General features: G+C 42.1%; 2 protein-coding genes across 6 annotated transcripts in view; one reads left to right on the top strand and one right to left on the bottom strand.

The window, feature by feature from the left end:
- usp9 (ubiquitin specific peptidase 9) overlaps window positions 1–5627 on the top strand; it is a 56613-nt gene extending 50986 nt beyond the window's left edge. For 3 of the 5 annotated variants that reach the window (XM_080839228.1, XM_080839224.1, XM_080839226.1), the window contains exons 43-46: window positions 345–557; window positions 1498–1605; window positions 2962–3057; window positions 3376–5627. In XM_080839228.1, the coding sequence (XP_080695354.1) occupies window positions 345–557; window positions 1498–1605; window positions 2962–3057; window positions 3376–3522 (564 nt within the window). In that variant the 3' untranslated portion in view covers window positions 3523–5627. The remainder of the gene's footprint in view (window positions 1–344; window positions 558–1497; window positions 1606–2961; window positions 3058–3375) is intronic. The other 2 variants (XM_080839227.1, XM_080839225.1) reach the window with 1 other exon arrangement.
- Window positions 5628–7935: 2308 nt separating this feature from the next.
- Window positions 7936–10622, bottom strand: rpl8 (ribosomal protein L8). The gene is made up of 6 exons (XM_080838693.1): window positions 10580–10622; window positions 9832–9975; window positions 9597–9738; window positions 8831–9049; window positions 8587–8702; window positions 7936–8128 (listed from the first exon to the last, which is right to left on the bottom strand). Exons 2-6 carry the CDS (start codon window positions 9967–9969, stop codon window positions 7970–7972), a joined length of 774 nt encoding a protein of 257 aa, XP_080694819.1. The 5' UTR covers window positions 9970–9975; window positions 10580–10622; the 3' UTR covers window positions 7936–7969.
- Window positions 10623–23187: the final 12565 nt, after the last annotated feature.

Genomic DNA, 23187 nt, shown 5'->3' with positions numbered 1-23187 from the left:
GTGCCTAGGACCAATGTTTTGTTGTTATTGCAGAAAGCCATGTAAAAACACAGTTGCTTTAGATTCTTGCCATAAAAAAGAGAACTTTATTTTGATATATTTACCACTGTGAGAAGTCTTATCCTTTGTTGAAGTGAGAACCTAATATAGTATCATCACTTTAGTAACATGATTGTGATCACATATCAAGGGCTTATACTGGCTCGTAATTTGTTTTCATTGAATCAATATCGATCATCTTATACGGAACAGCCTCTGTATAGCTTTAATAGACACAGCTCAAATCCTAGCATGGGTTTCTTTTGGAGTTGTTTGCCAATAACAATGTGCTTTTGCATCGCCAGAGTAACGGTGACCTCAAGAGGAAGTGGACATGGGCGGTGGAGTGGCTGGGTGACGAGCTGGAGCGCCGACCATACACGGGCAATGCCCAGTACACCTACAATAACTGGTCCCCGCCCGTCCAGAGCAACGAGACCTCCAACGGCTACTTCCTGGAGCGCTCGCACAGCGCCCGCATGACTCTGGCCAAGGCCTGTGAGCTGTGCCCTGAGGAGGTAGGTCCAGAGCAGCATGCATGGCGACGCCAGCATGTCACACTATAACGCTGCAGAGCTGTGCTAGTGGCAAGGCTTCATAGATATCACACTTGTCTCCAGTGTCTCTGTGGGGGAAAACAGTCTGATAGTCTAAATCAAGGTTGTACATAGTCATTTAGTTTTACAGATATCACAAGTGAATAGGTTGTTTGTTTATTTTCACAGATTCAAATTGGCTGTAATTTGCTGTTATTGTTTGCATTGTTTATTACATTATGTTATATTATATTTGTATGGGTAACAGTTGGTGATAATGCTAGCACTTCATGAAAAGACACAGTGTCAAGATATCTTGCACAATTTCTCTGAGTTAGGCACATATTCCAGATATGGCAAGATGTATTGTGCAGTGTTAGGATTTAATACTATTTAATAATTAGTATTGAGTGGAATAATTTGGTTGACATGTTTTATTGGGTGGGTTTGGACGAGAGTCGAAGCTTCTTTAAGCCTGCAGAAACAGCGTTTGGAATATTATTAATGTTTGGGTATATTTGACTGCTGAATAACTGCCTAACTATAGATAGGGCTTTGAGTTTTCGACTGTTTTGTTTCAACATTTTGTAACCCTAATCACATAATGTAGTGTTTAGCCCACTCAACAGAACCAATATTTACATAATAATTGTATCCCCATATTTTTCATATGATTTTCCCTTGTTTACTTAGTCCTATATATTTTAAGTCACCAATCTAAATGAATTATGTAAAATGCAGTATTGTAAATGTACTAATTTGTTCTTGTAAGGGTCGTTCTTCTTAATTTGACCATAGATGCCCATGCAGTGCTTGAAATGTGAAATGTTAAGGACAAAGCAAATAGCCATTCTGAAAGCGTAACCCTTTGGCACCTGTTATTTACCTCAGTATGCATTGTTAATTGCCGTTTCAAAACTAGTGCCACTTAACGAAGCACGAGGCTGTGTCGGAGGAGGACGCTGCCCGGAAGCCGTCCTCACCTCAGCAGCTTATGCCAGGGGAGGTGGCAGTCCAACCGCAGCACACTGTAAGACTTGCACCTCCCCCTTCCCCCCCCTCCCCCTCAGCACCCACTTCCGCCATCAGCGCTATTCATTTACTTTCTGTTTATTTGATTTAATTATTATTATTATTATTTTTTGTTTTTGTAAAGATTCTAAATGTTCACAGGGCGTGACCTCCCACCGTCCCATTTCCCTCCCATTCCTATACCTGACCCACCCCACTTCTTAACTTTTTAAAGCAACATTTATTTTTAGTTTATACTTCAGTTTTTTTATTTCATTTTGTATTATCTTTTTTTCCCTCTCTATCGTCTTCATCTCAGTGTCTACTTAACCAACACCTCTTTCTCTTCCTTCCCCATCTACGGGTCAAAGACTTAACGACTAAAAGAGATGCGATCGAAAACTCTAAGCCTTGGCTATAGCGTACAGAAACTATTTCTCTTGATTTGTCTGTGTCGAATGTTTGTCTAGGGTGATGTGGTTGTCTTGAGAAGTAGGGTCGTTAGTGTTCAGTTTATCTTCACCGTGTCATGTAGTCAGCCTTTTTATTCTCTTTTTTTGCCAAAACACGCAATGAGAATCCAGAATGCTGTGTGATGTATGTTCACAGAAATTGATTGAAAGGGTAGATATTTGTGACCCACCAATTGTCGAGAATAGCCTTCATATGCTCAGGAGTAGCTTATTTACACCCAGAAGCAGCAGGTTAAGTGTTTTGCCATAGGCTTGTTGAACCTTGTGAGGACTCAATTCTCAGTGTGCTGTCTGTGTTTCTGTGGACATGCGTGGTCAACTGTTTCCATTTATGTCTTGTCCCCATGTCTTTGTGCTAATCAGGGTTTAAATAAAAAAACACATCATCTGTCTAATGTGAGTCGCATAAACATACACTTAATTGGGTTTACTTTTTAAACGGGAGTCATTTATCTCCATGTGTTACCTGCGCTTGATTTTGAGGCAGACCCAATTCTTTAGTACTCCATGAATGACTGCAGGCTGCAGCACGTCACGTAGCTCTTGACCTCTGCAGCGGTGAACTAGCAGAGAGACACTCTCACACGGATGCTGCTCCTTTAATTAAAACTTGCCCTCTGTGTCAGTGAACACTCTGGGTGCCTTCTCCACCCACAAGCATAGTTAGCGGGTTTCCGCACTCCATTTTGACAGCCACGTTCATGAATTAAGAAGCGCCACATAATTATTTCGCAATCAAGGTTTAATTCTATGTAGGGGGGGAAGAGTCTAAACCAAAACGAAAAAACACATGCTGTCATTTACTGTTTAAGATTTCTGTTTGAGAGTGTGCAAATAAGACTGTGCGTTTCTGAGGATGTTTTTTTCTTCTTCCCCTTCTCTACCTGTGTGGCCGTCCTAAGGAGCCGGACGAGCAGGAAGCCCCCGAAGAGCAGGACTCCTCTCCCCCAGAAGACACCTCCCTGTACCCTCACTCTCCAGGGACCCAGTTTCAGCAGGTAACCCCCCAACACCGTTCATCTAATGTGAAACTGCACATTAATGCAGTGCTATGCAAATAATTAATCCATGGAATCTGCATTGGGGGAAAAATAGTATAGAGGCTACTCGATCAGTAGATCACTAAATCAGTTATCACACTAAACATTTGAAAGTGTACAAATACTTAAGTTGTGCATATGTAGTACATAATAATAGTGTGTAAGTTGTATATAAAAGTTGAATATAAAAGTTTCCTGTGGTGTATCAGTTGTGTATAAAAATATACAAATAGTCAAGAAACTGTAATGACGGTTGGTGCGTTCGTGTGTGTTTAGCAGCAGAACAACCACCCCCACGGGCAGCCCTACACGGGCCCGGCGGCGCAGCATATGAACAACCCCCAGCGCCCGGGCCCACGAGCACAAGAGAACTGGGAGCCCACGGAGGAGGTGCCCCCGGCCCAGACCACCACCAAGGAGTAGTCGTGCCAGCAACAGCGCCAGCTCCTCTTCCGCCGCCGCCGTTGCCGCACCTCCGCCCTTAAAAGCCTGTGCGCTCCACCCTCCTGCCCTCTCTCTCTCTCTCTCCGCCTGAGAGGAAGACCGGTCTGGGGCCCCACCCTTCACCCCACACCTCTCCACTCCAGGCCCTGCTGTATCCAGAATTCAGCTTTTTTTCTTTCTTCATTATTTTTTTTTGTTTGTTTTTATTTTTTGTTCTTTTGTTTTTGTACCTGACCTGGAGTGGAGGGTCCTACTCACCATATGCCCTGCAGTGTGACTCTCTTGACATATACCCCGCCTGCAGTGGATAGTCAGCCTGCAGTGGATAGTGCGTAGCATCGTACATAAAAAAAGAAACAAAACAAACAAAAACAAACAAAAAAGATACATAAAACGGGCCTGAGGCGCTTTTGTCGATTTGACAGTGTACATAGTATGTTAATGTTTTGACTGTTCAAAAATAATAAAACAAAAAGAAAAAAAAAACACAACTGCGCGACAAGTGTCAGTTTGCTGTTGGGGGCGACTTGCAGATCTATGAGAGAGAGAAAAACGACAAACACAAAACAACAACAACAACAAAAAAAATACAAAAAAAGAGCAACAATTTTGTTTTATCACCTGTGCTCAGAAGTGAAGTTGGGTCTGGTCTGCCCCAGGGCAGAGTTGGGAGTCTTTGAGGTTTAGGAAAGAACGTAGCTTCAATTGTTCCTGTCAACTTAATCATACTAAACCAGCTCTGGGGCTACTGGAGTTGGCGCTAGTGAGAGAACGCTTAGAAGTGGTTGGGTGAAAACTTTTACGGTCTTTTTTGTTTTGTTTTTTCCCCCTTTTTTTTTTTTTTGATTGATGTGACAAGTGGTGATTTTTGTTTCCAGAACTTTCATTGCCTTTTTTTTTCTTTTTTTTTCTGCTATTCAAGACCTTTTTGAAAGCTCTAGTTAATATGCTGTAACATTTAGCATGGCTTCACACCAGAATAGTGTAGCCAAACGGGAAAGAATATGATCATTCATGACAGCTGTAATCCTTAATCCAGAGCTCTTCTTACAAGCCGCCTTCTTTTGGTTTTCTTTACTGCTCTTTTTAATTTCATTTTCCTCTTAAGACATTGACTGCTATTAATTTTGAACCAATGTAAGAATAAGTGGCTTTTCAATTGCACATATAATCCTCGCTCACTCATTCAACAGTCCTTTTTTTTTTTTTTTTTCCCCTTTTCCTCCCCTCTGGTGGGTTAAAAGCGCTTAGTTTTGGACAATAGGAATTACAAACTAATATAAAGATGGAGAAAAAAAATGTATATGCAACGAATTTGCTATGCCAGGATGCGGGGAGCATAAGACTGTGCTTGGGTGGCCTGTTTGTCTTTCCTGGGTGGAGCCCAGTGTTGGACGCACACTGAAGCAGAGCTCCTGGTGAATAGAAAGAGATAGCATGGGTCGGGGGGAGGGGGGCGAGACGGCAGAACTGAACCCCCGCCTCCCATTCCCTGGCCCATTCTACTGGAACGAAGGCAGGCTTATTTTCAGACTCTTCACCCAAGGGGATCGGACATGATAGCAGGGTTGTATCATAAGATAACTGCTGGTTAGTCATGTTGCAACTTGAGCTAAAGTTAATCTTCTTTAGGAGTAAAGGTAACCATCAGTAAATACTGTATTTAATTGGTAACTTGAATGCGTGTTTTTTTTTTCTCTTCCTCTGTCTAAAAAAAAAAAAAATACCAAATACTCCTGCAAATGAACATATTCTGCCCACCATATAATATTTAAATACTTTGCTGTTTTATTTTATAGAATTTATTTTGTTGTATTTCACTAAAAATAGAATTTGATTTAAGAGGAACATTTTTTGTCCTTGTGTTATTTTTAAAGAAGATATTGACTGTACAGAGTTCTTCGCCCTGTTTTTTGCCGACTTTTGTTTTGGCCATGGTGTGACGTTGAATTCTGGAGCTACAGTCGCGATGTGAACTTTCACTTTGTGAGGTTTTTTTGTGCACAGAAATATTACAAAACAGAAGAAAAACAACAAAAAAAAAAGCATTGCGCCCTTCAAGAATAAAGAAAACGGAATCTTGACACTGTAACTGTCTCGTTTTATTTATGAATCTTTGTAAATATGTGGTGCACATAAAAAATAATAAAAATAACAAAATCATACGTTTTTTTTTGTGGATTATCTAGAGCAGGGAGATGTTAAGAAGGATGGGTGCAAGCAGATGCATGAAGTTCATGGGAGTGTCAGTGAGGAAGTGTGCACAATGGCATTGTGCTTTTGGGGAAAAATGAAAGTGCAATATCTAGTTATTTGACGCCCTAATTAAAAATGTCTCCAAACATATAATAATTTCGCTAAAGCACTAGTGATTTCCCAGTGTCTTGATACTTCTGAAATACGCTTTAATGCATTATTTTCCTTTGCGTGAAAATGTTCATGAAATGCCACAAAAAACCCTGAAACAGATTTTCAAGATGTGCAGAACAAAGTTTTAAATTTCATTTTCTCAATGGCATGGTTGTAAGGAAATATGTTTTTGACAGAAAACTATATATTGCACCTTTTAAAGCTTTGGTGCAGTGTTCTTTACCATCTTTATGCAAAGTCAAACCATCCTGTAGATTACTCTGCAACCTTTACCCTGTATTAACCTGAATACGGTGACACGAATGACACCTTTAAAAAAAAAAAAGTTTTCAGTATCACTGACATGAATAGAAATAAAGCATCTTTGTTGTGGGCTCTTCTACATTAGCACTGTAGATAATAAATGCTTTTCAATTCAAAATGGCAGGAGTACCGTGTGCACTGAGTGCATTTACGGGTTTGCTATTTGTTATTTTGATAACAGCCCAATGTTTGTGTGTGTGTGAGTGTGTATTGCACGAATGCCAGCTGCATAGTAATATGCAAGGGTATCCTAAGCCCCTTCTCACTGTATAGACATATCTTTTTCTTAGTTAACTGACATACAAGTCCAGTAGCCCTTTTCCTTCATTCCCTCTCATTGCCAACTTTTCTGTAATTCCGAGTCTATGTTCTCTGAAACACCTTTCCGATGTGTTGCACTCCTCTCGGTTCTGGGATGAAATTGTTCTTTTCACTAACAAGTATCTGGGTAGGAGCAAAGAGGCTTATCTTGACTTATCCAGACAGGAGGGTTTTTCAGAACTGGATTATGGACGGGGCTGAGACCTGGCCCGCACACTTGACTGCACCTGACTGAACCTTCCTAAAATATTTTGCTAAACCACCCTTTGGTCACACATCACAAGCATATACTGTAGACTCTATTCACACATTTTTCTCCCTGGTCTTCAGTAAAGTCCTTTGGTTGGCAGAAATAACTGAAATGGTTCATTTCCATGACTGACATGGGGTTTTATTATTATTATTATTAATAAACGTTAGTCCAGTAAGGAGAAAATGGCTGCACCAGTTCTTTCTTTTCAAGAACACTTTTAAAGACTAAATATCAGTATTTGGAGCCACCGGCATACAGCCTATTTATGTACACAAACAAATACAAAATAAATGACCTACATCACAGCAGGTCATCTCATCATAAATGCAAGCCACACACTCAGGACATGCCACAGGGCTCATCATCCCACACTTCCCTCCACTCCCCGAGGCGAACACATCAAAAGCAGCTAAGGGCAACTTAGTGTGATGAAAAGATGCTTTGTAAATATGTGATACTGGCATACAAAAGGCAATCCATTGTAACAATTGGGCTTGCATTACACCAATTAAAACCTATTGTGTGAGATGAATAGAGTATGCTGAAAATGTGTAATGACCCAACCATTTCTAGCAGTTCCGGGAGCAAGGACTATTTTTAGTAATTATATTATTCCGTAACCATCCGAGTTAGGAATGCTGGGGGCTTTATGTGGCTTATGACTGGTTCAATAGTTTGCAGGACCCATCTACCTTTACAGAAAAGTACTTACTGGTCCAAAGACATGCAAGTGGGTTACAGTGAAGACGTCCAATTTTAGGTCAAGCTCAACAGATTTGTTTGAATATGAGCACTCAAAATAACATGGTCGTCTATATTCTCTTAGCAGGTACCCCAGTCAAAGTTTGGGCACAAGCCTACATTTGTTACAGTTCTCTTTTAGTAAGTTCATGCATTGCCATCAACTCTTGCATGCTACTGTAGTAACCTCAATTTCTCCTGCCTTAGTCTACCAGTCCATTTTTATTTTTTTAATACATGTTACCCAACACTGCCTGATGCACACTCATTCTTCCAAGTTTCACTCCATTACGCATTGGTAACTTAAAAGCGGTTTTAGGAATTGACTCAATTTTACACAGAGGGACAAACCCATAACCCTGACCATCGTTTCAGACTCTAAGAAAACACTTCGAACAGCTCAATTTCCTGGGACATATTTTATTAAGAAGACACAAATTAGTTCTCTTTGTCCTGGACAGTCTTTGTTCCACGCAGTCTGCCAGTACGACGGGCAGCGATGAGACCGACCTTGCGACCAGCGGGTGCGTCTCTCCTGATGGTGGAGGGTTTGCCAATATGCTGGTGGTTACCACCACCGAAGGGATGCTCAACGGGCTGCGGAGAGTGAGGAGAGGCCAGGTTAAAACAGCTCCCATTCAAAAACAGTTGCAAACAGAGGAGTAAATATGTTTCCATAGTGTTTGTACACTCAAATAAAGCTATTGTACATATCACACTCCGAAAAGAACAATATCCCGAAGGACAGGGAAAAAAGCCCCACATACAAACTGGCACTGTAGATTTAGAAAGAAAAAAAACCTTCAAATCTGACAATTTCAGACTAAAGGTCCGGCCAAGAAGCAGAACATTTCAAGCTAATTTTCAATTACTAAGTTCAACATGCGTGCACCTCCACAGCATTTGAATGTCATTTTACACACAAAACATGAATGGATTTTGGATCACAGGAACGCTCAACGTGGATTATAAAGCATCCGAATCCTTGTGGAACCTTCATGCCTGATGTATGTAACCCTCGATAAAACACAGATGGAATCAAAGTGGTGACTTACGTTCATGGCCACACCACGGACACGAGGCCAGCAGTTCCTCTTGGCCTTGTACTTGTGGTAAGCACGACCGGCCTTCAGGATGGGCTTGTCAATACGACCGCCACCAGCAACAACACCTTCACAGAGCACATAAAGCACATGAGAAATTACCCTCAGAAAGCATTTTTCCAGTTTATAACATGGATCATCATGCTTTGTACAATGTAATTTGCAAGCACCTTGTGGCCAAAGAATGAGACCTTACCGACGACTGCTCTGTTGGCAGAGCCGATGACCTTCTTGGATCCCGAGGGAAGCTTGACTCTGGTCTTCTTGGTGTCGGGGTTGTGAGAGATGACTGTGGCGTAGTTTCCGGATGCGCGGGCCAGTTTGCCCCTGTCACCGGGCTTCTCCTCCACGCAGCAGATGATGGTACCCTCAGGCATGGTTCCCACGGGCAGCACATTGCCAATGTTCAGCTGGGCTGAGGGGTCAAACATAGCATCCAATGTTAGTTTCAGACACTTTAAAGGACTCAAAAGGTAAAAAATGACTATTGATTGTCTTCAAATGACAGCATAGAATGTAAAACATTCCCCTTACAAATGATAATTGTGAACACATTTGCTTCACCCTTGGTTTGTGAGGGATATAAAAAGCATCTATGTCACTCTAAACAGAAGTCAGTCAGTATGGTGTAAACCTACTCTTTTAACCTGGGTAATGATTAGACCATTGATTTAATAAATTATACAAGCTTTGCTGACAGGCTCATCTCTGGCCTGGTATAATGTGTTGTCCCTTCAATGACAAACGTAAAATGATTCAGGCTTATTATTCAGTTTGTCTAGTTCCATTTGAAGCTTCTGTAACCGCCAACATTGCTAGTCAACCCAAGAGCACTAAATCTGGGATTAGTCAATAGAAATGTTGTCTAATCAATTGCCGGATAGGTAAGATTTAATGTTATAGTGCTAGTACTGGGCCACATGACAGAAATGACAGCGGTCATATCATGCTTTTGCCCTTACCCTTCTTGCCGCAGTAGACGAACTGGCCAGTGTGGATTCCCTCAGCTGCGATGAATAGTTCAGTCCTCTTCTTGAACCTGTATGGGTCACGGAACGTCACCTTGGCCAGGGGAGCACCACGGCCGGGGTCGTGAATGATGTCCTGCAGAGCAAGCAGTCAAGACACACATCAGACCATGTGAACACACAAGCAAGAGCGTACCATCACTTCACATGACCTAATCACTTAACATACCTTCACGATTCCCTTAATGTAGCCATGGCGTTCAGCAAAGTCAATATGCCGGAGTTTGGCAGCTCCTTTTCTGTGATGAATATGGGCTTTGAAGACGGAGCCCGCACCTTTTCTCTGACCCCTGATCACACGTCCCATTTTGGCCTGGCAAGGAAAATATCAGTTTGAATTATCGACATAGAATACTTAATGCATTAATTAACACGAAATCATGCAGATTCTACTGCGGAGATGCATACCAGCACTAAACACCACCTCCACAGTATTATCACACAAGCAACACACGTAAACCCATTTCTTGCCCGTTGGTGTATACACACCGGCTGGCCCTCGATTAGCTAGTCTAACTAGCTTCCTAGCTAACTGCTTTACCCACTAGCATGAGTCCTGGTAAAACAGGTTGAGTAAACGCCAGTAAATATACACATTAATAAGCGACAGTCTTTTGACAATATTAACGGTGATAAGCGCTTCTGAAAAAAAAAACAGCAATTACATAAATGTGTGTACGGTGCCGTTAGCTACGTGTATTGCAGAGACACGTCTTGACCATGTCTCTACTCTGAAGCAATGACCAAAATATTTAGTTTTTTTTGTACAAATAGGCAACCCGCTGGACAAACACAAATGCCTTCATATACCTAAGCGTTAAAACTACACATTTGCCCGTTAATAACGTTCGGATGGACACATTATAATGAAGATTTCAATTAGATTGAGTTGGGAAGAAAAAAAGTCATTCCCCTACCTAAACTCCGTTGACGGAAAGAGGAAGTGTAAGAGGAGGTTACACTATTTCTTCCGGAGAATTATAGGGCGGGCAAACGGAAGTTTCTGAATAAAAGTCCTTATGACTGATTTTATAATAGGATATAAATTCTGATAGCACTTGCAGTAGCCTACTTGTAGTAGCCTATACCTTCGTGGGCGTCTTATTATTATTAGCTTTTTTCCCCCCCTTCAAACCGATTTTCTGGGAATAATTGCTGAAGGACTGCTTTACGTAGAAACTTCGTTCAAACTTAGTTGCGTAGGTTTTATTGTATTTTTTCTTGACTAGAACAGAAAAAGTAAACAAAGTAAAACTAGTTAAAATTTCCCACCGAAATGACTGGTGGAATCTTCGTGGCTCACAATCTAACTGTCACTGCTGCACTCAGCAGCTCTCTCTGTCTCTCCCTCTCTCTCGCTCTCTCTCTATCTATCTATCCATGGATCTGTCTGTCTGTTTCCTTCTTTCTTTCTTAATATCTAACTAAGTTCTTTGTCTTTATCTTTCACTCATTCACTCATGTTTGTCTGTATCAAAGACACTAGAGATACGGTCTCATTCACTTTAATACGTTGGAATTAGATAGATAGAAATAGATAGGAAAGCCTTTATTTTCACTGTATTCGCATACAACGAAATTTGGAGTGCTGCTCCTGTTGGTGTGACAAGGGACAACACAACAATTTAACACAACAATATTACATCACTGACAATATTCAATGTCACTTTGCCATTACAATACAATAGGGAAAAGCAGCATCATTGTTTGGCCTAAATTAGCAGCATTTGTTGTAGTGATACCTATTTATCAGTCTAATTCTCAGTCTTGCATTGATGAGCTAGTTACTTGCTTCAACTCAGTGTATACATTAGTTCTTGACACTATTTCGCTGATGACGGAGTGTCGACCAAAAGCTAATTCTCAGCCCTGGCTTAATGACAATATATGCAAATGTGCGTTATCAAAAGTGCTCTCAACTGCCCCCTCACCCCTACTCTGGTGATAAAAATATTTTGTTGAAAAAATTGATGGGATCTGATTGTCAATATCAGCTTCAGCCAATTCAGCCGTTTTAGTGTTGTTGCAGTAGCAATTCTCATTTATGTTAAAGCTCACATAACTTACAAAATCACATATAATGATGTAGGTAAAAAGAGAAAAGAAAGAATTGAAATATATATGTTGTTGTTGTCCTTCTTCTGCTTACTGTCTGGCTTGGCCTTAACGGTCCTGGCACCATGCCTCATATTGCAGCCATTTGGAGAAATCTGTCAGGTTGTATACCCTGTTCAAGGTCGTCGAAACATAAGTGTCCGGAATTCTGATCACAGATCATAGGGGAGTTTGCAGCGAACAGAAATGTGTTGAAGCTTTAAATGCTTCTCTGCCGGCAACAGTGGCTATCTTTCTCAATTTCAAGCGTGGCAACGTACAGCTTGAATTGCTGCTTGAATGTCCTCTAGTTAATAGCAGCATTTCCAGTCAGTTTTAACAGGCGGTTTCAGTGCATCCATTTCATGTCGCTTTCCTCAGTTGACTAAGAGAACCCGCTTCCTGGAACCACATAATGTTCTTATTACAAGAAATAAACTAGTTCCTTTTTAAATAACCTTTTATTCACAAACTCCATTACATTGCCAACTTCATAGCTACTTACTGCTGATACATCTCTAGGGATGCCAGTATGAGGCAGCATCAATGAACTACCCATCATTAAAGTGTATGAACCATTTTAGCTGTAAAACACTTGCCTATATATGGTTGACTCAGAATATAATTGAAACGCTGATGCATGGTACTTAAATATAGGCCATTTTATGGAGCATTTGCTTCTCTGGAATAACACATGGCACGCGTTACACACCTAAAGCTTAAGGACAACAATTCAAAAGAGATCCTTTACTCAAGGATGCTGATTATAAATTTGGTTTGCCATAGAGAGCCAGATAAAGAAATTCTACATCCTGAAGTTACATCCCGATTTTCTCCAGTAATCCATTTGAGTCAACCTCCCTCAACAGCAGGACAAGATTTCAATGGTATCCATGGATAGCCTGCCTTTTACCCATCAAGTCCATAAAAGGGTTTCAAGAAATTGGAGATGCAAATTTAGAGAAAGTCTTTTATTGTTTTAACCACAATGTAAAGTGCATCCTTGATATCCATTTAGTTTTGAGTTCAGGGCCTGAAAAGAGAAGACAAAGTAAGAAAAGCAAGACTCCCTCCCACATGAAACAGAATTTGAGAACAAAAGTAGACGGATACCTCCGTGGCTAAGATCAACTGGGCAAATCTAGCCTTTCCTGAAGAGAAAGAAATACATTAGAATTCAAACACTCACTTATGAACAGATATACAGAAAAACCCATGCCTACTTTGAAAGAGTGTAGTCTACAGTTTGGTCAGTCTGGGCTTCATGTCCAAGAAAAATGGGGACAGGAGCAGGCTCAGCATCACTTGGAGGAACATCCAGTGGGATGTAGGTGGTTTGGGAAAAGACCATTTTTCCACGCACGTAACGATTGAAGGATTTAACCACGTAGCGTGCTTGAAAACCTGATGGCTCTGTGATCACAAGGTAGCGCTCTCGCCCTGATGAGGGACCCTCAGCAGCACCAGCATTAGAAGCGGTTTCTCCACTGACATCCATGGAGGAGCTGCCAAGACTACCTAAAGAGTTGGATTGAGTCATTTGAGGCAGGGTCGTCTCGACCGGCACGGAGGCCATCTGGGCCTGCATCTTGGCCGCCTGTTTCACTGGGGGAATCTTGGCAGTCTGGCTCACTGGGGGCATGTGCATCTCGGCCTGCACCTTGGGCATCTTGGCTGCCTGGCTCACTTGGGGCATGGGCATCTGGGCCTGCACCTTGGGCATCTTGGCTGCCTGGCTCACTGGGGCCGGGGGCATCTGGGCCCATGCTTGGGGCATCTTGGCTGCCTGGTTCACTTGGGCTGGGTGCATCTGGGCATGCACCTGGCTTGGTGAGGCTTGGGGCATCTGGGGCCATGCAGGGGGCATCTTGGCTGCCTGGTTCACTGGATGAATCTTGGCCTCCTGGTTCAGCTGGGCCCATGATGGGGGCATCTGGGCCTGCACCTGGGGCATCTTGGCTGCCTGGTTCACTGGGGCCAGGGGCATCTGGGGCCATGCTGGGGGCATCTTGGCCTGCACCTGGCTTGGTGGGGCTGTTGGCATCTGAGCCTGCACCTGGGGCATCTTGACTGCCTGGCTCACTGGATGCATCTTGGCCACCTGGTTGACCTGGGCCCATGCTGGAGGCATCTGGGCCTGCACCTGGGGCATCTTGGCAGCCTGGCTCACTGGAGGCATCTGGGCCCATGCTGGGGGCATCTGGGCCTGCACCTGGGGCATTTTGGCTGCCTGGCTCACTGGAGGCATCTGGGCCCATGCTGGGGGCATCTGGGCCTGCACCTGGGGCATCTTGGCTGCCTGGCTCACTGGAGGCATCTGGGCCCATGCTGGGGGCATCTGGGCCTGCACCTGGGGCATCTTGGCTGCCTGGCTCACTGGAGGCATCTGGGCCCATGCTGGGGGCATCTGGGCCTGCACCTGGGGCATCTTGGCTGCCTGGCTCACTGGAGGCATCTGGGCCCATGCTGGGGGCATCTGGGCCTGCACCTGGGGCATCTTGGCTGCCTGGCTCACTGGAGGCATCTGGGCCCATGCTGGGGGCATCTGGGCCTGCACCTGGGGCATCTTGGCTGCCTTGCTCACTGGAGGCATCTGGGCCCATGCTGGGGGCATCTGGGCCTGCACCTGGGGCATCTTGGCTGCCTGGCTCACTGGATGAGTCTTGGCCGCCTGGTTCACCTGGGCCCATGCTGGGGGCATCTTCAAAGGTTCATTGTAACTTTGGTCACCTTCACCTTTGATAGAGCTGAAGTCATTCATGGAGGGTACAGAGCCACTGCCAGGAGTCCCAGGCCTGAAACCATGGTACACAAAAGTCTGGGGAACTTCCAACCCTAGAACAAAACAAGAGCTTCAATTAAAAGATACTCTACATGCAAATGTACAAAAAAAAAGACCAACTCATACCTTGTTCAAGTTGTTGACAGCATATTTCACTTATTAAGTAAAGGCATATCCAAGGGAACCTGCAGAATACACTGTGTTAAGACCAAGTAGAAAAAGATATACCTAAAGACAAACAATTGAATGTGTACCTGAACATCATGCCAAGAGACGTTGCAAACTTCAGTGGTTTGACTCAAAAACCCAAAAGTAGCACTCTCCTCACCACTGCAACAGCAACACCCTAGCTTTGACTCCCAAACACCCAACCTGCTCTTTTATAGGCACAGCTTCTCTGTCTGAATCCTAATTCACCAACTAGCTTCAGGTGATTGCAATTGCTGTGTGTGTGGTCAGGTGTGAACTTCCATTCAACACTGTGAAGAGTGTTGACATCACAATTATCTAAAAACAGTACGAATAGCTTAAAACAATATATATATTAAGAGTTCAACAAAGTGCGGAGGTATAGATTAAAGTAGGCTACTTCCCTGAGGAACAATAAATACAACAGTACTTCCCTGAGGTGCTCTACAATAAATACAGAAACATTTTTGTTTATACACATGTGTAAGGCGACTGAGATGGCATATGTGACTTGCAGTCAACAAAGTGATTAGTGTATTAATATTGTGAAATTCTATGTTTAGTGAATGTCTGTTTTAGTGTTCGGGAAAAAACTGTTCTTTAGATGTGTGGTCCTTGCTCTAAAGGACCTGTACCGTCAGCCTGAGGGCAGGAGAGTTTACAGGTGGTGGCCTGGGTCAGAAGAGTCATTCAAAATGTTATTGGTCCTTAAGGTAGCGGGAGCCGGCAATGGATCAGGGAGGGCAGTGAGCAGCCAGTGATTTTTTGGGATGTGTTGATGACCCTTTGGAGGGCTCTCTTGTCTGCTGCAGTGCAACCGGAGTACCACGCCGAGATGCAGTCAGTACACTTTCGATAGTGGCGGTAGAAGGCCACCATCAGATTACACTCCAGGTTGTATTTCCTGAGTGCCTTTTTGACAGACTCTGAAGTGTTGGCAGACCATGAGAGGTCATCTGTCAATTGGGCTCCTAGGAGCTTGAAGGTGTGGACCTTCTCCACACAGTTCCCGTTGATGTGGAGTGGGGTCGGATCTGCACTTTGCCTTCTGAAGTCCAGAATTAATTCTTTAGTTTTTTGGTGTTCAGTGACAGATTGTTGTCTGAGCACCGCACTGTCAGTTTCTGTACGCTGATTTGTCGTCTCCTGATATGAGCCCGATCACGGTGGTGTCTTCAGCAAATTAAATGATGATGGTGTTGGTGGGATGGGTCGAAGTACAGTCATGAGTGTACAAGGGGTACAGTAGTGGGCTCAGCACACAGCTTCGTGGAGAGCCAGTGATTAGCGTGATTTTATTTCCACCTCATATTGTGTTTTATTTAATGGAATATAAATGCATTGCTGTATTTGCATACCTTTGTAATGTTATGTAGGCCTACTTTGTTGTTTCTGTAATCCAAGGCTATCAATCAGTCAGTCAGTCTACAATATGTTTATATTAGGCTATACTTTCTCATAGTTACAGTCAACTAAAGCTTTTAGTGCGAGATAACATCTCTTTCTATTTCTCTTTCTCTCTTTTCTTTCTCCATTTATTAAATATCTTTTTAACTTTCTTTAACATTTTTACATGTTGAAATACAGGAAAAGCCTCAAATATTGATGTTTTATACCTAAACCAAAAGCTTATAGACACAGCAACAGTAGAGGGCGAGACATTGTGAAAAGTCCATTTCTGACTGTGCTGCGTATCGATCTTTCTGTATACCTACCATCCTTAACTCTTAACGTCTTTCTCTTTCTTTCTCTCTCTTTCTCTTGTTCAATTTGTCAGTCTTTGCAAACCTCTCTCTCCTCTTCCTTTTTTCCTTCTGTGTCTGTCTCTCTGCATGCACTGAATTGCACTGATTGTTCTAATCTATTTTCTATTTCTTTTAAATTTTTTTGGTTTTCTAGCACTATACTTCAGGAAATGCAAATTTAGTTTTATGTTTGGATTCTTTTTTATTAAAAAAACAAGTGGCAGAACACGTTTCTTTTTTTTTGTATCTTTATTGAGCTTTCAAACACTTAGACAGGACACTGAACACTCAAGACACGGTAAAAAATAAATAAATATGAAAATAAAAATAAGGGAATAACACAAGCAAACAAAATAAAACAAAAGTTAGTTACCTATAAATTATACAGTGCATCCGGAAAGTATTCACAGCCCTTCACGTTTTCATCATTTTGCTATGTGCAGCCTTATTCCAAAATGAATTACATTTATTTTTTCCTCAAAATTCTACACACAATACCCCATAAAGAACTTTTATTTTCTATTAAAAATTGAAACGGGAAAAAAATCACATATACATAAGCAGGGACATGCACTCTTCGACTGAAGTTGCCCCTCCGAAGGAAATATATATTTGCGATTACATGACGGGGGAGCGGCAGCGACGATTAGTGAGAGTTTAAAATTATATTGTGAAAATTTGCGATTACATGACGGGGGCGTGGCAGCCGCGGTTAGTGAGAGTTTAAAATTATATTATGAAAATTTGCGATTACATGACGGGGGCGTGTTGCCCCTTTTTTCCAGGGCAGAGCAACTGCCTTTCAAAATTCCTGTGCACGTCCCTGTACATACGTTTTAACAGCCTTTGCCATGTAACTCAAAATTGAGCTCAGGTGCAATTTCAATTTCAATTTCAATTTTATTTGTATGGCGCCATAACAATACAATTGCCTCTAGGCGCTTAACAGAGCCCAGAGCCTAGACCCCCTTAGTGCATGCACAATGGCAACAGGGGCAAGAAAAAACTCCCTGTAAGGTAGGAAGAAACCTTAAGCAGAACCACGGCACATAAGGGGGGACCCATCTGCTTGAGGTCGGCCGGGTGGAGATAGGAAGGTGGGAAGGGGGGAAGGGGGAGGGTTGTGTGGCAGAAGGGGAAAGGAAGCAACAGGGGTTGTATACAGCCAGCAATTGGTCGCGGGACATAGTATGTATACAGACATCCGGTGGTAAACACATGATACAGGCAAGACCAATTCACTGTACTAATAGGGTTACTGTTGCAGGGGTAGGGGACGTAGGGACAGAGAAACATCTCAGTGGTGGCAATAATGTATATTGTATATAAATGCTAGCATAGGGTATGGGGTAGAGTAAGTGTACCGCAATGCAGTGGCGGTGGGTGCAATTGGCCGAGAGTTTCTCCAGGTAGACCAGGTGTAGAGAGTACAGCAGCGTCCCATGGGGAGATAGTCTTGATAAGTAGGGAAAGAAAAGGGAAAGAAAAGGGAGAAAGTGAGTGGGTAGAGTACAGCTGTCCATGTACGTAGATGAGGAGTGGTGGGGGTGAGGAGCAATATTTCCATTTCCATCAGCGATTGGAACATGCTATAAGGGCGAGAGAACATTTATGTTAGTAGACATCAATTTTAGAAACAGATAGGGAGAAACATTTGGGTAGTAGATTTAACAGTAGGCAGTATGGCTATTTTATCAGTGTTATTATAGGCATAATATGATATGGAAGGAGAGAGAGAGAGAGAGAGAGAGAGAGAGAGAGAGAGAGAGAGAAAGAGAAAGGAAAAGATATGTTTAGTAATGCTGGCAATTTGTCATTTAGTTTAGTAATGTACTTATGGAGATATCAGTTGTAAGCTTTAGGGTCGCAGGGTATACAGCAGTGCCCAATTGGCTGGTGACAGTCGCAACACGCGCCGTATGCTGTACCCGGGATCCGTAAAGGCCCTCCTACACGGTACAACGGTACAACGAGAACAAGGTGCATCCTGTTTCCACTGATCCTTGGGATGTGTCTGCAACTTTATTGGAATCCACCTGTGGTAAATTCAATTGATTGGACATGGTTTGGAAAGGAACTGACACCTGTCTATATAAGGTCCCACAGTTGACAGTGAAGGTTGAAAGGCACCTGAAGTTGAAAGGCACCTGAAGTACTCACAGACCATGAGAAACAAAATTCTCTGGTCTGATGAAACAAGGATTGAACTCTTTGGCGTCATGTCTGGAGAGAACCAGGCTACGCTCATCACCTGGCCAATACCATCCCTACAGTGAAAGATGGGGGTGGCAGCATCATGCTGTGGGGATGTTTTTCAGTGGTGGGAACTGGGAGACTAGTCAGGATTGAGGGAAAGATGAATGCAGCAATGTAGCCTACAGAGACATCCTTGATGACAACCTGCTCTGGACCTCAGACTGGGGCGAAATTTCATCTTCCAACAGGACAACGTCCCTAAGCACACAGCCAAGATAACAGCGGAATGGCTTCGGGACAACTCTGTGAATGTCCTTGAGTGGCCCAGCCAGAGCCCAGACTTGAACCCGATTTAACATCTCTGAAGAGGTCTGAAAATGGCAGTGCACTGATGCTCCACATCCAACCTGATGGAGCTTGAGAGGTCCTGCAAAGGAGAATGGGAGACACTGCCCAGAAATAGGTGTGCCAACCTTAGCATCATACTCAAAAAGTCTTGGGGCTGTAATTGCTGTAAATGCTGCCAAAGGTGCTCCAACAAAGTATTCAGCAAAGGCTGTAAATATTTATGTACGTGTTATATTTTTGTTCTTTATTTTAAATAAATTTGCTAAAAATTCGAAAATCCTGTTTGCTTTTATCATGCCACATCAAACTTCCCCATTGATCCTAAGAGTGTATCTCATTTTTGTCAATCTTCAGAAAATCACAGATCCATCTGTCAAAGGTGTCCAATGACGATTTATCTTTTGTGGGAGTAAAAAACAGTTTGGGGGTGTTTATTGCCCCCTGAGAATTACTTTGAACAGTTTGAGCATTTCAACAATAGCGACTTTTCAAGCGTTTTTGCGGCAAAAACAGAACGAGTTAATGCATGATTTACATACAGTAGCTAGGTTGTTTTGAAGCAGCTTCTTGCATGCATGTCCTTTTTTTTTTTTTTTTTTAACCAAAGTAACATCCTACTCAAAACAGAGCTCTCTCTAAAAGTTAAATACTTACCCTGTGCTTCTGAGGTTGCTAGCATTACCATCACATTATATCAACAAACCCAGGTAGATAGGCCTGCTCTATGAAAACACCTTGGTTGATGTCTCTGATAGATTATAAGAAAGAGACAATTTGGTTGCTTGATATACAGCCGCGGAAAAAATTAAGAGACCACTTCAAAATTATCAGTTTCTCTGGTTTTACTATTTATTGGTATGTGTTAAAGTAAAATGTACATTTTAGTTTTATTCTATAACCTACTGGCAACATTCCTACCAAATTTCAAATAAAAATATTGTCATTTAGATCATTTATTTGCAGAAAAATGACAATTGGTCAAAATAGCAAAAATGATGCAGTGTCTTCAGATCTCGAATAATGCAAAGAAAACAAGCTCATATTCATTTTTAAACTACACAATACTAATGCTTACACTTAGGAAGAGTTCAGAAATCAATATTTGGTGGAATAACCTTGATTTAAAATCACAACTTTCATGTGTCTTGGCATGCTCTCCACCAGTCTTTCACATTGCCGTTGGGTGACTTTATGCTACTCCTGGCGCAAGAATTCAAGCAGCTCGGCTTCTTTTCATGGCTTGTGACCATCAATCTTCCTCTTGATCACATTTCAGAGGTTTTTTATGGGATTCAGGTCTCGAAATTGGGCTGGCCATGACAGGGTCCTGATCTGGTGGTACTCCATCCACACCTTTACTGGCCTTGCTGTGTGGCATGGAGCATTGCCCTGCTGGAAAAAACATTTCTCAGAGTTGGGGAACATTGTCAGAGCTAAAGGAAGCAAGTTTTTCTTCCGGGACAACGTTGTACTTTGCCTGGCTGAGGTTTGTAAAAGACCATAAGGATTGAAAAAAGCGGAGTGGGGGGTCTTCTAGTTCGTCTTCTCTGATGAGTCCAATTTTCAGCTTTGCCCAACACATGGTCGTCTGATGGTTAGACGGAGACCTGGAGAGGCCTACAAGCCAGAGAGTCTTGCACCTACTGTGAAATCGGACTCATCAGAGAAGACGAACTTAGAAGAACCTCCAGTCCGCTATTTCAATCCTTATGGTCTTTTACAAACCTCAGCCAGGCAAAGTACAACGTTGTCCCGGAAGAAAAACTTGCTTCCTTTTTCTCTGACAATGTTCCCCAACTCTGAGAAGTGTTTTTTCCAGCAGGGCAATGCTCCATGCCACACAGCCAGGCCAGTAAAGGTGTGGATGGAGTACCACCAGATCAGGACCCTGTCATGGCCAGCCCAATTTCGAGACCTGAATCCCATAAAAAACCTCTGAAATGTGATCAAGAGGAAGATGGATGGTCACAAGCCATGAAAAGAAGCCGAGCTGCTTGAATTCTTGCGCCAGGAGTAGCATAAAGTCACCCAACGGCAATGTGAAAGACTGGTGGAGAGCATGCCAAGACACATGAAAGTTGTGATTTTAAATCAAGGTTATTCCACCAAATATTGATTTCTGAACTCTTCCTAAGTTAGAGCATTAGTATTGTGTAGTTTAAAAATGAATATGAGCTTGTTTTCTTTGCATTATTCGAGATCTGAAGACACTGCATCTTTTTTGCTATTTTGACCAATTGTCATTTTTCTGCAAATAAATGATCTAAATGACAATATTTTTATTTGAAATTTGGTAGGAATGTTGCCAGTAGGTTATAGAATAAAACAAAAATGTACATTTTACTTTAACACATACCAATAAATAGTAAAACCAGAGAAACTGATAATTTTGAAGTGGTCTCTTAATTTTTTCCGCGGCTGTATCTATATTGACATCACTTTGAACTTGCTGAGTCTTAATTGATCCATGGCTTTAGCAAAATTGTTCTCTTTTGTCTAAATCTTCGTAGCATGTGGTACTTTGTGGATTATTTGGATGTATAGAGCTGTTTATATGTGTTAATTCAACAAGCAGTTAACCAGTTATCTATTTAGAATGGTTTTGTATAGTGTACAGCACTTTGTCAAAACACTTATCACCAAGCACAATGAGAGAAAAGCTGTTAAGTAATCCATAAATACTTGACAACCAGTATTTGTATTGAATTATTATTTTATTATTTAGCTTGATTGCTGAAAAACACCTTGGGCCCGAAAGGGCTGTACCAGATGACCATTTGCCTGCAAAGGGTGGATTTTTAATGTGCACAAAGTGTACACAGGCTCATTTTCTTCAACCATCACTCATGTGTTCCAGTGGCACATGATGTTACTGCATGCTAAAGGACTACGTTAAAAGGCTAATTCATCATTAGAAAACCCTTTTGGAATTGAAAAGCATTTTTCTGCTTAAGGCAGCAATAACGTTGGCCTTGTTAGGATTAAACGAAGATATATCAGGAGTGTCAGTATTTATGGATTCGCTTGTGGTCCAAAATGGCCATAAAGCAAAAGTTTTTTGGGCTAGTTTGTTGTTTTCAAAAAAATTAAGCTATTTCATGCAAGAGATTGGCAAGAAACTGAGTATACATTACAAAGGTTTTCATGACTCCACTCACAACACTGAATCTATCTAACTATAGTTATAGGATCGAAAGAGAGGTGGGGCGCCTGGTTCTTAAAGCCATAGCCCCAATTCTAATCAGATACACTTTTTGTCAAATTCAGCTCATTGCTCCTCACAGGCCTCTAGCAGTCCATTCTGATGTTCACACACAGTCCTGGGCTCTGTAAATGGGAAAAAAACAGGCTCAGACAGAGCCATACACTTTTCAGCCAATCAACACATAGCTTCAGGGGCATGGAAAACAGTGGTATCATTTGATTGGGCATTGAGCTCAAATATCAACAACCTCAACTCTGACCTTCAAGGCAGAGTTTCAGAGATAAAGGCTAGAGCTAAGACTGGCCAGTGAAGGAAAACAATTAAAATGGGCAAAAAAACACAGAAACTGTGAGAAAAGAAGAAATGTGTCAGGTGCAGAACAAATGAAAAGATGCTGCAGGTGTGCTTGTATGTTATCTGTCAAGCATGCTGAAGGAAATGTGACGTGCTTGGAGACGTAAAGCAAAAAGTACTTAAATTGTACTCAATATTTTTGTGCGTGCTGTTAATATTTTTGTCTCTTACAGGTCTTTATGCTATGTATTTACAGTGCTCGTAAAATTAAGTATTGAATAACAAAACCAAACCCCCCCCCCCCCTCTCAACTTTCAGAAAACCAAACTTGCCACTGAAATAATGATTGTTGACTGACCTCACACTTTTCTTTGAAATGCCTGAAATAGAATATTTTTTCATGATGTGAGAAGTGAGTTGCTGCTGGGAAAAAAAAAATCATTTTTTTTGTGAGGCATTACTGCTTGGTTAATGATAGCATTCATAACCAGTTGCAGGCCTTAGCAAAACCATGTATGCTCACAAGGCAGTACATATTTGATTGTGATTATGTTTTGCCCTGCATTGATTTTCAGCAGTGATGATTGCAAACATTTAGTGGTACCCTACATAATATGAATAGTGGGATAATTAAGAGCATTCTGCTTGGTTATGCACAGCCTTTTTGCCCTG

This window comes from Sprattus sprattus (assembly GCF_963457725.1).
Source record: "Sprattus sprattus genome assembly, chromosome: 5".
NCBI classification, from domain to species: domain Eukaryota; kingdom Metazoa; phylum Chordata; class Actinopteri; order Clupeiformes; family Clupeidae; genus Sprattus; species Sprattus sprattus.
Note: the sequence above shows the minus strand (reverse complement) of the source record. Positions and strands in the feature narration are given on the sequence as shown.